General features: G+C 48.3%; 1 protein-coding gene across 1 annotated transcript in view; it reads right to left on the bottom strand.

Moving 5' to 3' along the window:
- Nucleotides 1–1,125, bottom strand: part of ITGB3 (integrin subunit beta 3) — a 45,639-nt gene extending 44,514 nt beyond the window's left edge. Inside the window, exon 1 of the mRNA XM_037163685.2 lies at nucleotides 826–1,125. Coding sequence (XP_037019580.2) covers nucleotides 826–1,117 — 292 coding nt within the window. The 5' untranslated portion in view covers nucleotides 1,118–1,125. The remainder of the gene's footprint in view (nucleotides 1–825) is intronic.
- Nucleotides 1,126–16,075: the final 14,950 nt, after the last annotated feature.

Here is a 16,075-nt window from a genome sequence, read left to right as displayed (position 1 = left end):
CGGAGGACTAGGAGCCAGTGTTCGCCCCGGGAAGCTCACCAGGGCCCCGGGAGAACTTCGGGCAGCACCCGGAGGCTGCGCTGTGCTCTGCCCTCCTCAGCACCAATGAGGACAAATGCCAACTGCCTTGGCCGCTGTCAGTGTGCAGAAGCAGGAGGGACAAAGCCAGGGATCCGCGCCAGCTCCGGGGACCCCTGGCGTGGCTCCTCGCACCCCCCGGAGATTTCGAACGTGAGGTCTGTGCCGGAAGCAGAGGCATCGCTACCACCGGGAACAGAGTCCTCATTCTTCTCCGAATCGCTCCCGCAGGGAGCCACCAAGTTTTTTTAAAAAGAGAAAGAAAGAAAAGAAAAGGGAGAAAGTGTAACACAAAAGGGAGAAAGAGGAATGTCGAGGAACTGGCAAACCCGCGCGCGCACGCTCTCATTTGAGAAACTAAACCACGCGCCCCCGCCGACGCGCGGGAGCAGCCCCGGGAAGCCGCCGCGGTCAGTCTCCACCCCACGGCCCGGGACACCTGTGCGGAGCGCAGCCCGGTGCACGCGGGGCCCGCGCACCGCGCACGTCTAGGCGGCCGCGACGCGCCTCACCCGGCCACCGGCTCCGGCGTCCCGCGGGACCCGGCCCTCGCCCCGCCACCGCCGGGCGGGGCGGGCCCCGGCTCCGCACTCCGACGGCCTCAGCCGGGCCCCGCTCCTTCCGCGCGCAGCCCGCCGGACCCGCCCGCCGGGTTTTCCCGCTCCGAGTCCGAAAACCTGGCTGCGGCAGGAGGAGCGGCGCGGAGCGCTGGACGGCCGCGGCCCCGCCGCCGGGAGCCTCACTCACCTCCCGCGCCGACGCCCGCCAGCGCCCCCAGCACCAGCACCGCGGCCCAGAGCGGCCGCGCTCGCATCTCGTCCGCCCGCCGCCGCGCTCCGCCTCGGCCGCGCCCGCCCGCCGCACAGCGGGCAGCTGCGCCCGCGGCCGCTTTTCCCGCAGCCGGAGGGGAGGGGACGCCGTGGGTGGGACGCAACGGGGCGGGCCACGGACTTGCGCTTCCTCCCCTGGGGCCCTTTTCTGGACCCTGAGTCCGAGAGGGGGCGGTGGAAAACCGCGCCTTCTCTGCCACCGCGTCCATCCGCAGGCGAGACGTGGCTGGGACCAGAGCGAGTCCATGGGCAAGGCACGTCCTCCGCAGACGCGCTCCCAGGGGCCCCGCGCGTGCACTCGGTGCGCTTGGAAAAGCCAGGAGCGTGTGGCCCCTCTTGTGATCTAGTCCCACATCCTCAGAGACACCCACCTGGCTTTCTCTTTCACCTGCGTTGCTCTTTGCCTGTGGCCCTTGTGTATTGTGCATTGACATTTTCATGCATTTAATTGGCAAATATTTGTTGAACACCTACTCTGTCAGTCACTGGTTTAGTCCTTTATTAGTCACTAATTTTTCCTTTGCTTAGTTCGGTTTTCAAGTAGACTATAAGTCTCTGAGGACAAAAATCTCATCTCGAGCTTGTATAAGCAGTGATGTCCGTAAAGGTCTCTCTCTACACATTCTTGCTCACACAAGTATCTGAGGAACATTGCAGGGCACAGTTCAGTAGTCCCGCCCCCCCCCCACCCCTTTCACACGGAGGGATACGTTCCAAGTCCCCAAGTGGGTGCCTATAAATGTAGATATTGCCAAACCCTGTATATACTGTTTTTTTCCTATATATATGTAACTTTTCACTTACCGGAAGCACTTTATGACTTCTCTTTGACATATCAAAATTGCCAGCACCACACTCTTGCACTTTGGGACTATTAATAAGTAAAATAAGGGTTACTTGAAAACAAGCGCTGTGATAATGTCGCCGTCTTCCTGATAACCAAGAGTGGGCGGTAGCGCAGCACAGCCCGGACAAAGGGACGGCTCACGTTCCTGTCAGGACAGAGGCCTGGAGGTCTACTCAAAACTGCACCGGATTTTGAACTCACAAATTCTGTATTTTTGGAATTTTCCATTCAATATTGATATCAAACTACACTTGACGGTAGGTAACTGAAACTATGAAAAGCTAAACCATGAATAAAGGGTGACTACTGTATACTCTCTCCAAACTCAAAGTCACGGGCTTCAGAGCTTTATCATATTTTCCTCACCCCACCCCCCAGCCCCACCAATTTTTCCTCTTGGTGTCCTGGTCTTCCCCAAATGAGAAACATCAGGAAGCTCAAAGAGGCAAAACGCTAGCAGTCCTGTGAGGTAGAACGCCACCAGGGAGCGGCTGGGGCTGGTGCAGGCTGTGGAATGAGTAACTCTGAAACAAGCTTAAGGCCTCAGTGAGGATCTGGAAGTCTTTCCAGCTCCTGGGCCCCCATAAGAATGTTCAGGCTGCCCCTGAGCTTCCCTAAGCCCTCTCCTGAAATGCACAAGGTGCCTGAAGGCTGGCCCCAACTCAGCTCTGCCTCATCTCCCACCCTAGGCCAGGAAGACACCTTTCCCAAACATTCCATGACTTTTTATCTGACTAATCTAACTTCTTTTTTCTACCTGAACGTTCCACTTATCTTTCAGAACCTCTCAAATGTCATGTCTTTCACATAATCTCATCTGATGTCCCCTGTCCTCCAGCCCCAACTCCACAGAGGTGGACACTCCCTCCTCAGACTTTTCAAAGCTAGGATACACATAGCAGTGACACTCATCACTGGAAATCTCACTAGCAATTTGCAAGGGGGCAGAGGAAGAGCGAGCCCTCAAAGCGTACCTGAGCTTCCTAACCTGGGCTTTGAGCCTCCAGCTCTGCACACGTCCCCTAGCTGGTGGAGAGCCTCTAGGCCGGAAGCCATTTCAACAGCATTGCCATTGCCCCTGGAGCAAAATCCAAGTCACACAGCCTGGTTACATATATGCTGATGTATTTATTTATTTGCTTATTATATATATATACACATACACATATATGAGGTCTTTCTGGAAGAAGTCTAGCCACTGTTAACATAGCGAAAACAGTTTGCCAATATTGATGTAACCTGGCAGCCAAGGAAAATGGACTGGAATGTGCATGTGTGAACAGTGACAACTTCACTGTACTAGTCAGCGAGGGTGGCAGGTGCCCTTGAGTGAGCATGTGTACTGTGTGGATGTTGCATTAAAAATAAGAGAGTAGAGCAACAAATCTGCATCAAATTATGCATTAAGCTTGAACATTCCTCCATGGAAATTATTCAGATGATTCAGAAGTCCATAGCTAAGGACAGCTGGTGATTGGCAGCTTCATCACGACAAGGCACCCGCTCATGCATCATGTCTCCCGCAGAGTTTTTTGGTGAAACATCAAATCTATCAGGTGACTCAGACCCTCTACAGCACAGATTTGGCTGCAACTTCTGGCTTTTCCCAAAACTAAAATCACCTTTGAAAGGGAAGAGATTTCAGACCATTGATGAGATTCAGGAAAATATGAGAGAGCAGCTGATGGCCATTGCGAGAACTGTATGAGGTCCCAAGGTGTCTACCTTGAAAGGGACTGAGGTGTCATTGTCCTATGTGCAATGTTTCTTGTGTCTTGTATCTTCTTCAATAAGTGTCTCTATTTTCATATTACATGACTAGATACCATACGAACAGACCATACACACATACATACATATGTGCCTACACACATATGTGCCTACACACTTAATGAAGTGTGTCCAGAAAGTATTCATTAATAAAATTATATAGGTTTCAAGTGTAGAAGCCCATGATATAGCATCTGTACATTGCATTGTATGCCCACCAACCAAAGTCAAATCTTCTTTTATCACCAGATGACTCCCTTCACCCTTCACTGCTCCCCCATTCCCCTCCCTCTGGTAACCACCATAGTATTCTGTGTCTGTGAGTTCTTGTTTGTTTTCTTTTTTGTTCAATTGTTGATTTCAGTTTTATACCCCACATGTGAGTAAAATCATATGGTGCCTGACTTATTTCGCTTAGCATGATACTCTGAAGATCTATCCATGTTTTCATAAATGGCAGTATTTCGTATGGCTGAATAGTACAATGGAATACGAGTCACCCTCATTCTTAATATTTCTTATATAGAGATTTCTAGGTTGACAAGTGTTTTTCTTCCAGTACTTTAAAAATGTGATTTCACTGTTTTCTGGCCTCCATTGTTTCTACTGTTTGTTTATTTCAAAACAACCTGTATTCTGTGTGAAGACTTAATAGAACACATTAAAGCAACTTTAAACGAGGCATAGAACCCTTTAATCTACAGCGGGAACACGGTGTTAAGGAGCACATGTCCCAGTCCCCCAGCCCTGGCCACCACTGTTCTGCTTCCAGTGCTGGGAAGTCAGGCACCACTTACACTCCTGTTCCCTTTTCTTCCCCTTGGGCTTTCTTTTTTTTTTTTTTCAGTTTTTTAATTTTGAAATCATTTACACTTACAGAAAAGTTGCAAAATACTAGAGTCACCTTTTCTGCTTTACTCAGTTTCCCCTAATGTTAACATTTTATATTACCACAACATAATTATCAAACACAGAAAATTAACACTGACAGAATACTATTAGCTAATCTGGCTTCAGTATTTGAATTTTGCCAATCTTCCCCTTAGTGCCCTTTTCCCTGTTCCAGGATCCATCCAGTTCGGGATCCCACACTGATTTCTCATCATGTCTCCTGTCAACCAGTGTTTGTTGATGCCAGTCCAATGTGGCTTAGTTCTTAGAATTATTTCTTGCCCTGGCTGGGTGGCTTAACTGGTTGAAGCGTCATCCTGTACACCAAAGGTTGAGGGTTGGATTCCCGGTCAGGGCACATACCTAGGCTGCAGGTTCAGTTTCTGATTGGGTTGCATTTGGGAGGCAAAAGATGGATGTTTCTATCTCATGTCAATGTTTCTCTCTCTCTCTCTCTCTCTCTCTCTCTCTGTCTCTCTAAAATCAATAAGCATATCCCATATCCTCAGACAGGCTAAGTAAATAAATAGCATTTCTTTGTTTTGCCTATTAAATAGTCTCTCTTCAAATTTCCTAATCCTTTCTTATGTAATCTCTAACATGCTATTAAGTCTATCCAGGGAATATTTTGGACATTGTGTTTTTAAATTCTAGAATTTTCCTTTATTTTTTTTTTACAATTTCAGTTTCTCTGCTGAAATTCCCCATATCTTCAATCATTATGTTTACATTTGCCTTGAAGTCTGTAAACATGTTCACAGAGCCATTAAAAAATTCCAGTCTGCTAATTCTGACTCATGTTTCTTTTTTGTAAATTATGGGTCCCAGTTTCCTGCTTCTTCACATGTAGAGGAATGCTAGATTATAACTAAACATTGTGGATTATTCATTTTGGAGTTTACGTTGTCTTTGAGAGTATTTGAGTTCTGTTCTATTAGGCAATTAAATTCCTGGCCAATTATCTTCATCTAGTCAGGCATGGTTTTACTCTTTTTTCAGGGCTGCTCTCTTTTTAAATGTTAGCCTTAGTCTTAGTGTCTGGTTTTGTACTGCAGCACGTGGTCCTTTCTGCAGTAGGAAGTTTCTGTATCGTGTAAGTACCCTGAGTTGTTTGGTGGTATCTCTTCACTCTGCCTGGGCTGAAGCTCCGACACCTGTGCCCACCACCTGTGATCTGCCCCGGCTCTCAGCTGCTCTCCACTAAGCCTTACCGAGCCTCACCATGTGCCGGTGCAGCACATCCTCATCTGAAAACCCAGAGAACACCTGTGCACGCTTCCGGGGACACCTCTCTGTGCCACACCTTCCTCTGGGAAAGCCTTCCCCACCGGTCCCAGCTCCGCAGTAGCCCTGAACTCTAACCTCTGCCCTTCAGCTCAGTGAGACCATCAGGCACTTCTTAGGCTCCACCCTTTTCCCCTTGTATTCCAGAAAGTGGCCCCCATCGAAAGCTCAGCAGGTGTAGGGCTCACTCACCTCATGTGTTTCCCTTCCCTCAAGAATTATAATTCTGCTTCATCTATGTTCAGTGTCAAAAGTAGTTCTGCAAATATTTTGTCTGCATTCATTGTTGTTTACTGTGGCAGAGCAAGTTCCATGCCAGTCGCTTTGTCATAGTCAGCGGCAGAGGTTCTATGATTATCTTATTGTCGACCTCCACCTCCTCTCCCACTACTGGGCAGTGGAATCTTCAAGTGCAGGGACTGTAGTTTATTATCTTTATAGTCCCTGGTAGGCTCTCGGTAAATAAAAGAATCACTTTCTACTTTTTTTGGCTTCTCAACAGTCTTTGATAGTAAATTTAATCAAGCAAAAATGTTGGTGGACCTAAGTGTCCATTCTGTGATTTGCCAAAGTGCCACACTCCCCAGTTGTTAGGACCATGGCGGGGTCTCTAATTCATGACAGCTAAAAAATCTTCCCCAAGATCCATCTAAGAGGCAAAAGTCACACTATCTGACCCCTTGCCCAACCTTGGCCAGACTGACACCAAAACAGAACTTCTTTGCCCGTTCTCTCATGAATAGTCTGTCCCCTTGGGGAAGCCCCTCTCCATTCAGTTCCTCATTGTCACCACTGCAGGTTGGAGCACAGTGGTGTCAGACTGGCCAAGGTTTGCGGCCATTCTCTGGACCTCTTGTCTTCAAGGTCATGCTTAATTCCTCTTCGAGTAAGGGTCAGAAGGTCTCTGGATTCAGATCCATGCTCTACCTCTTACTAGTTACATGGTTTTGAAAAAAGTCTTCAAATCCTCACTATACTCATTTTTTTATCTGCGAAAAATGCCTATCTGTTCCCTGCCCTTTTCCTCTGCCCCCAACCCCACTCTGTACCTTCCTCACACTCAGCCTTGATTATGAGGTTCTCTGAGACCATGGACAGGAAAGCCCTTGGGAATCTGAAAAGCACAGAGGAATATATTATTTTTGTTACTATTTGTGGAGAGCTGGTAGGCCTCTCAGTACAAATCCATTCCTCGGTTAAGGAAACTAAGTGTGGAGTGGTGGATTGGCTCAGTATCTTCTCCTCCTACACATTTGGCAGAAGCTCTTCTATCCAATGAGCGAGGGAAGGCCCAGGTGTTCCTTTGGCTTGAAGAAAAATGGGCTAAAAATGTCATAACTTGGAATTTCTGAGCTCTGGGAAGCTGTGTGAGAAACTACTAGATTTCTATCAAGGTGTGGTGGAGGGATGAACTCGGCGCTGGCATTTAGCATTCATTCCCAGGCACGTCCTGAGCTCCTCCGTGTGCCGGGCACTGCTCAGCACGGCGAGGATGCAGTGGTGAAGAACACCAGGCCCCGCCTGCCAGAACTGGAGCCAGACCTTCCTCCGCTGAGAAGAAAACGTGAGAGCCTGTGGGTCTTTGATCCCAGCTCTGCACACGTGGTGCCACCTGGCCAGGCTTGGGTTCCAGCTCTGGGCCCAGGATTGCTCCTGCCCCTACCCCTGGTAGACCCAACGAGACCCTTCCCCACCTACACCCCAGCCAGGATGGTGTCTCACTCTGATAACAGAGCTGCTGCCTGGCTTCTGGCCCCGAATTCCTGTCCTGGTATCTTTCTAAATCTTCAGTCACCCTCCTTGAGGCCCTACTCCAGCGGACCAAAGTTGCAGCTGGGCTCAGGCCCTCCTTACTCACCTGTCAGGCCCTCCTTACTCACCTTTTTAAGAGACTGCTGTCTGCACAATAGCCAGGTGGCCGGGATTTGAATCCTAACTCCAACAGTTGCTAGTTCCATGATCCTGGGCAAGTTACTTAACTGCACTAAGCTTTAGTTTCTCCATCTATAAAATGGAGATTCAGTGGCAAAAAAATAATGCATGCCATTTAGCACAGGGACTGACATATAGTAAGTGTTCAATAAATGTGAGCTATTTTTCCCTCTTAGGATTAACTCATCTATGCTGGATTCCAGGCTATCCCCAAATTCTGCCTGCAAGTCAGAATTCCCATGGCTCCATTGCTGCTGCCTGTCGCTAGGTCTCCGGGCAGTGTTGACCAAACTGAGGCAGGGAGACCCTCCTCTGACAGCTCCTTGGTCAGCTTCCCTGACCCTGCACCAACCCATGGCTGATCCTTGGCATCATTAGAGCTGATGGGACAAGTCCCAGTTTGTCCCAAGCTCATGGACCCCTTTTCATGCCAATACCTAGAAGCATCAGGCCCCTTATTCCTTCAGAACCCAAGGGCAGGTTTTTTCACCTGAAGTCTCTGAGTGAGATTTTAGGAATCTGTGAACCCTCTAATGTGCAAAAGTTTGTTTTTCTATAAAAATGGCCCTTAGTTTTCACAAGCTTCTACAATGGGTCTGTGATCCCAAATGTTAAGAGCCATTGTTTCTGGGGAATCCTGGAGCCTAGAACCCCATGGGGCTGGGAGCCCTTCATCTTCTGGCCCACTGAGGACCCAGTCCCTCAGTGTAGCCAGCATCCGTGGTACCCACAGCTCCCCGCCAGCTTCTCTGTAGAAGCAGAACCCGTCATTGGGCCCCCTAAACCTGCCTGAACTGGTGCCAGTCCATTCCCCAATCCCCCAACCCTTCTACTCGGAGGAGGGGTCCTCTCCACAAGTCTCCTCCAGGCCGGGAGGGGCTCCCTCTCCCCACTCCCTTCTCTTCGCCAGGACAAGCACTGACCTGGGTTTCAGAGAATGAGAATTTCGGAGTGCCTCATTTACAAATATTGGTCGTCCCACTTAATCCTCGTAGTAGCTCATTTTACAGAGCTCAAGACTAAGGCTCAGAGGGGTGAAGGGACTATCTATTATTATGTTGATTATGATTATGATTGATGATTACTTTAGCTCTCATTTATTTTGTGGTTGTTATGAATAAATAATATGCTGAGTGTTTTCATATTTTAATCAGCACAAGATTCGCATGGAATCCTGATTTTACACGTGAAAAAATGGAAGCTCAGAGAGATGGGGCGGTTAGCTCGAGATCACCCAGGCAGTAAGTGCCAAAGCAGGGACTGAAAAAGCAGGTCATTCTGACTTTACAACCCACTGTCTTCCTACTTAAGTGAGGGTGTAGGGGGCCAGACACCTCCAAATGTTTCCAGTCGGCGCTGCTGAACTCATGGAGAAAATTCCTGTTGAAATGAAACGCTCTCGGGCTTCCCGTTTCTGAGCTAAAACTGGGAAGTCCGTACAGAAGAAGTTATCCCAAGGGCCCCCACAGCCCAGGCCGTGACCAGGAATCCTGTGTGCCTAGCTCAAGAAGGCACCCGGGGCCCTTTTCCCAGAAAAAGCCTTTTCCTACTCTTTCACCCACTGGGGCTGCTCTATTTCCAGGTCATGACCACTTCCTGTCTTGGCTATTATAAGAAGTTACCAGCCCGGCCCAGCTGACTCCCCAGATATGACAACCACACTGGAAAAACCTGGGTATTAGACCAAGGTCTGGGCCAAACAAAGGTCCCCTGGGAGTCAGCTTTTCCCTGAAAGAATGACAAAGAGGAGTCTGACTGGCAGTGTGTGCTTCCCTATGGCTCTGGGTGTTTCCAAGCCAGTGAGACCCGCAGTGCTTGGACCTGACCTGGAAGCCTCGAGGTCTGAGGGAGGAGGAGAGGGACAGCCCATCCCTGCTTGACTCTAACTAGGACCCCTGGCAGGAGACACCCCCACTTCCCTGACACCCCGCCTCCTCCCCACCCCTCTTGCTCCATTCTCCTTGCCTTAGGGCCTCAGACACCTCGGCTACCTCTGGGTAGTTATTCACAGCTGCCATTCATCCGTCTTCCTCACTTCTGTCTTTGGTTCTTCCCGAAGGACCCTCACGCCCATCACTAAATAGGGGATTTTGTACGAGGTAAAACCATCGGACTGGGACCATCCTAGTTAACGAATGCCCTGTTTCTCTGGACTTTTCCTTTGCCCAGGACACAAGATGAAATTGTTTCCTACTGCTTCAGAATTCTACTGGGCCATCTCCTGAGTGAGATTTAATCTGTGTGCCAGGCACTGCGCTCAATGCTTCATACACAGTACCTTGGAAAATCTTCACAACTCCCTTAAAAGGGTACTGTTTCTATCCTCATTTCACAGATGAGGACACTGCTACAGAGAGGGAGAGTCACTTGGCCAAGGTCACTCCCTGGTAAGTTGTAGTCCTCAGTTCCAAACCCCGGCATTTTCCATACCCAAGAGCCTTCAATGCCTACCCTGCAAAAAGGTGATTAATGACGGACATTCGGGACACTGTGGCAGGTAACCATAGGTACCCTTTGAGGAAAGTGGACTAAACTTTCAAAGTCTTTTAAAAACGGATGGTAGCATGCTGAAAGGTGGGAGACACACACACACGATAGAATTGCAAAGGCACATGAAATTAGCTACATGAGTAAGACATAAATCCCAGGCCTATTTATCTGTGACAATTTTAATTGTATTTTTTATCAAGCTGGGGGAAAAGTAAAAAAAATATGACAGTGATTAGGAAAAGTAAAAAAAATATGACTGTAGCAAGACCCAACAAGTGCAAACCCTCAGAAAGAATTAGTGTTATAACATGTCCACCCAGGCTACAAATCGTACCACCCAAGTGACTCACTGCCTCCCGTCTGTCTCCCCTCAAATACTCCCTTCCTGCTCCATCTCTCCCTGCAGCGACCCACAGGAGCGGCTCAGCCAGATGCCCCAGAGGCCACAAAGAAAAACACTAAAGGTGCGGGATCACCAGGGAGCCGCGCCTCGTTCCGTTTTCCCAACAGGGGCCCAGAGCAGTGCCCTCCACTTCCTTTGAGGTCAGTTTTTAAACTCCTGCTCCCGGGAAGGGTCTCTGACTCGCATCGCAGCTCTGGTCGCTTCCTTACTCCAAGTCACCTTGGGACTTCTGCTCCAATGTTGTTACCTGCTGGCCTGATTTTCTTTTTAACCTGCTAGCAGGTCTATACCAAAGGCACCCTAGCACTTTGCCCTCTTTTTCCGTGTGCGTGCCTGTGACCCGGATGGTTGGTGAGCAGAGTGACACACGACAGCCAAATAGAGACAAGGTTTGAGGACGGGGGTGGGGGGTGGGGGGGATGAAGAAATCAGACCCCTTAGAGCTAGAAGGGACTTTTAGAGCATCCTTGACTCTTTTACTTTAAAAGGAGACTGAAGCCCAGAGTGAGAAAGTGACTTAGTAGATGACCAACTGCAAGCGTGGGGCTGAGGGGCTGGGGAGAGCCAGCAAAGGCAGGGGCTCTGCAGCCGGGGCTTGAAGAGGCAGGCGTGGGCGGTGAGAGGACGCGGGTCTGATTCCTGAAGCTTCCGCCCATTCACTGAGTGCCCCGTGAGAGCTACTTAGTCTCCGTCGGCCTCAGTTTCCTCCTTTGCAGATGGCAGACTGTCACACCTGCCCCGCAGGGGAGTCGCCGGGAAGGGTGACCAGAGGATGCGCTGGAAGCTCATGGAAGAGAATTAGCCCAGGGTGAGGATGCGGTAAAGGCAGTCATGCCCGTGACTATGAGCAGTATTTCTCCATTTGTTTCCCAGGCGTTTTCATTATCTGAGGGTGCCTCCCCCCAGAATAACAGTTGTTTCATTTTCCTTCTTCTCCTTGTTCCCTCTGCCTAGAAAAATCTTTTTCCCCTCCAGAGCTAATATTTATTGAGTCCTTACTACATGTTATAGGCCCCGTTTTAAGAGTTTTTACAGGTATTAAGTCATTTGTAGTAATCCACTGGGGTCAGGGCTACTATTTTCCCAATTTTATAGATCAGAAAATTGGGGCCCAAAGAGGTCGAGCAACTTGCCCGAAGTTCACACTGCTCATGGGTGGAGGCTCATCCTGGCCCAAGGATGCTCTCTAAACTCCGCTGTCCACTGCCTTGGTGTGTCAAAATCACCCCCATGGCTTCAGCGCCAGCTTTTCCTCCTCCGAAGAGCCTTCTCCAATCTCCTAACTGGAAATAATCTTCCTTCTCCCTTTAAAATCCCCCCACTTCTTTGTTAGTCTCTAGGTGACAGTCCTTGCCTTCTACTTGATATCTTTATACTTGTGCACAGTACGTCTTAGCTTACCTCCCTGTCCTGTTATTCCATGAGGTTAAGGGCCAGGTCTTATTTGATTTTATATGCTCCAAAAACCTGGCAACATGCCTTTATAAGAAGTTAGACCACCATTATAAGAAATTAGACCCTGGCCAAATATCACAAAGACTCAATTCTAAAGCCAACCAAAAACTTGCCATACCAGCAATAAAATGCATTAAGTACATGATTGTGAAACTAACTGCCACGCACAAGGGCTCTCTCCACATTCCAACTGGTAACCACACTTCTGAATGCTAGATCTTTGGCCTCTGGCTTCTCCTTCACATGCACAGCACAGAGGGGCTGAGCTGAGAGCTGAAGTGTGAGTGGGAATGGAATGGGAGAAAGGGTAGGGCCCAGGAGACCTTTTTCTGGAACCTCCTTTGAAGCCCGGAGCTGAGAATTTGGGACAGCCCTGAGATCAGCTCTGCGGGATGAGCTGTTGCAATTCCTCAGATGCCGAGACCATGTTCACACACCACAAAGACAACTGAGACAAGGACATCATGGACTCCCCGTCCCTACACTGACGATAGCCCCTGGTCACAAAATACCATGTCTGTCTCTCATAGCTCCACAGAAGATTTATGTAAGTGCAAAATGACTAAGACTTTCTAGAAAGTGCACATCCTGTCTTGGGTATGACCAAACATTTGTGAGATGGAAATCATCTCCATTGGACACTGGGCTGTTATAAGAAAAGTTAAACTGGTAGGACAGTGGGCATGTGAGCGCTGACTCTCCTGAAGATTCACATCTATGAGGAACCCACACGTCTGAGGGAGGAAGCCCAGGGGAGGCCGTCGGGACCTGATAAATGAACAGAGGAGCAGAAGTGACTACAGGGACGCAGTGAGCCTGTGGGCCCCCGGGTCCAGTGGGGGTGGGGAGGGTGCGCACCCCAGGCAGATTCTGCGGAGTTTGGGGAAAGATCCAAAGGAGCTTGAGAGGCACCTTATTCAGCTAAAAGTGGGGCCACAGAAGAAGTCAAACTAAAAGGTGGAACTTCCTCTCTACACCTAAGTGTGGCCCAAGGAATTGTTGGGTGAGAGGAGGAAATGAAGAGAGTGCTGGGAGGAGGGGCCAAACTATCTCAGAGCCCGTGGCAGTCCGGAAGGAAGGCTGGCCACAGCAGATGCAACGTCCAGACCCTCAGGGGAAAGATAAACAGGTTCCCACAGAGGCTCTGACACAGCGGTTCTTAACCCTTTTTGGGTCTCTGACCCCTTTGGAAATATGATGAAAATTCTCTCCTTGGAAAAAAGAGCACACATGTTCCCACAGGGGTCTTTATGGTGAAGAAACTGTTTCTATTACAGCTGAACTGCAAACAACAGCACAAGGGAACAGGTGGGGAGGGGGAAAGAGGCTGGAGGGGCTGAGGAAACGGTTCTGTAGGGTTCTCATCCATAATGGATGGAAGGAAGGGTAGCCAGCAGCAAATTACGAACAAAAATTGTGGCATGGGGCTATGAGAACAGGCCAAGAAGGCTTAAGTCCAAAATGAGGCAGAATTTTTTTCCTGTTAAAAGTAACGAACATAGGCTGTACTTGGGTTCAGAGCACCAAGAGCAACAGGAAAAGCTAGCACTCTGACATTGGCAGATCTCCCCAGCCTCTGGGCTGACCTCAGTTCTGTCTTTTCTGTTGAGAAGATTAATTTCCAGACTCTAGTATGTGATACCACATTGCTAGGAAGGAACTGTGCCCCAAGACTGAACAAGTTAGACAGCAACTGGCCATGTCAAAAGATTCAAGAATCTTGGCCTAGAACAAGCACCTGCTGGGAGGTGCTCAGCTGAGAAGAGAGGAAACTCTTCCCTTGGTCGGGGAAACGGTTTTAGATCTTTTGCTCTGTCAACTCTGGAAGACAAATTGAGGATCAGTGGATGAAAATCTCAGGGATGTAAATGGCAGATTCCTATTAGGAAGAATAACAAGTAGAGTTTTTCTCAAGTGGGGTGAACTGCCTGGGAGTCTCATGTCCCAGGAGGTATCCACGTGAACACTGGGCAATCAGTTTAGAGGGCTCCTGTGGGAGGGTGGGGACAAAAGGTCTCTGCTAACCCTGAAAGCCTATGGTTCTGTGGCTCTACAAGACAAGGGGAGAAAAGAATGAGTACTTTTTCAGGCTACCTTCAAAGTGTTTAACTTAGCTTCTGCACCTCTGATTTGGAGCATATCACTCCAGAGTGTGACCCCTACTCATCCCTCCACCCTTTGTCTTTCTTCCCTTCTCCTTGTCCCTTGTTCCACTCTTCAGTTCTTTTCCTCACTCTTCTTTTATTCTTCTTTATTTCTTTTTACTCAAATCCTAAAAGTTGGTGGAATAGAAGGCACTTTTGTGTCTCTCATCTAGAATCCTTCTTTTTGGGTTCTTGTCTATTATATCTCACCCAAGTTTGCCACACCTCTTCCATGAAGTCCTCCCTGACTACTCCTCCTCTGAGCCCCTACTGCTCTGATCCCACACCTCTCCCTTAACTCTGAGACTCATAGGATCTGGTGTTCTTTCTTCTATTTTAAATCATAACATCATTTCACTTTTCACATGTAGGTCATTTTACCTCCAGTAGAATATAAACTCATGGAGTGAAAGATTTTTTTTTAAGATTTTATTTATTTTTAGAGAGAGGAGAAGGAAAGGAGAAAGAGAGGGAAAGAAACATCAATGTGTGGTTGCCTCTCACGTGCCCCCTACTCGGGATCTGGCCCACAACCCAGGCATGTGTCCTGACTGGGAATCAAACTAGCAACTCTTTGGTTGGCAGGCCCGTGCTCAATCCATTGAGCTAGCTACACCAGCCAAGTCTGAGTGAAATATTTTTTTTAATCTCCTAAAGCATCTACTACTGTGCACTTCACAATTATTCTGAATGAAAGCTGGATTCTACCACCTAAGATTCTATATATATATAAGGATAAAAATAAAACCACTGGACTAAAGCTGAATATTGCAAGAAGTAGTTCAGCTCCAAGTGATCAGAATCAGAGAGCTGGAAGGGGCATTAAATCACCTCCCTCACTTTGCATCCCATGCACTGGGGCTAAGTATTTATGGGACCTGGAAGCAGAACTGGACTAGAGCCAAGGTCTCTGTGTTTCCAGAGCAGTGTGCCATCTTTGATCTCTCAATGCAAAGCCTCAGTGAAGAGTGCTGAAGCAAGCTAATAGTTATGAGTCTTCAAAAGTGAGTAAAACCTCTACTTGCCTGCAAGCATAGCGATGGACTAAGTGACTTCTGAAGTTTCTCAGAGACAGGTTGTGTAATCACACACCTGGGCATCTTATCGAAAGCATGCTTTTGCAATTGTGCCATCTAGTGGTGTGAGGCAGATATTGCACCATTAGCCATCTCCACTAACACATTTTACCTCAAGAAAGAGCTTTTAGAGAATGCCAAACAGATGATGGGCTATGCTAGTGCTGTTTTCAGGTAATTACACTTGTTTTGAGCAGCAGAAAAATAAGTAGAGGCCCTAGCTGGGTATCTCAGTTGGTTGTGGGTTTGATGCCTGGTCAGGGCACACACAAAAATCAACCAACGGCCCTGACTGGTGTGGCTCAGTGGATTGAGCGCCAGCCTGAGAACTGAAAGGTGGCAGGTTCAATTCCAGTCAGGGCACATGCTTGGGCTGTGGGCCAGGTCCCCAGGTAGAAGCATATGAAAGGCAACTGATTGATATAGCTCTAGCACATCAATGTTTCTCTCCCTCTCTCCCTCCCTTCCCCTCTCTAAAATAAATAAATCAAATCTTTAAAAAAAATAGAATAGCACTGGCTGGTCTGGCTCAGTGGAATGAGTGCCAGCCTGTGAACCAAAAGGTCACCGGTTTGATTCCCAGTCAAGGCACATGGCTGGGTTGCAGGCCAGGTTTCCTAGCTGGGGCGTGCAAGAGGCAACTGATTAATGTATCTCTCTCTTACACATTGATGTTTCTCTTCCTCTCCTCTCCTCTCTAAAAAGTAAATAAAATCTTAAAATAAAAAAGAATCAACCAACAAATGTGTAAATAACTGGAACAACAAATTAATGTTTCTTTCTTCCTCTCTCTCTCTCTCTCTCTCTCTCTCACACACACAGACACACACACCCAACTCAATTAATTATTTAAAAAACAACAACTCAGAGATGGG

The sequence above is a fragment of the Artibeus jamaicensis genome, unplaced genomic scaffold (genome assembly GCF_021234435.1).
Source record: "Artibeus jamaicensis isolate MK-2021 breed Jamaican fruit bat unplaced genomic scaffold, CSHL_Jam_final contig_1998, whole genome shotgun sequence".
NCBI classification, from domain to species: Eukaryota; Metazoa; Chordata; class Mammalia; order Chiroptera; family Phyllostomidae; genus Artibeus; species Artibeus jamaicensis.
This window is presented reverse-complemented; position numbering and strand designations above follow the sequence as displayed.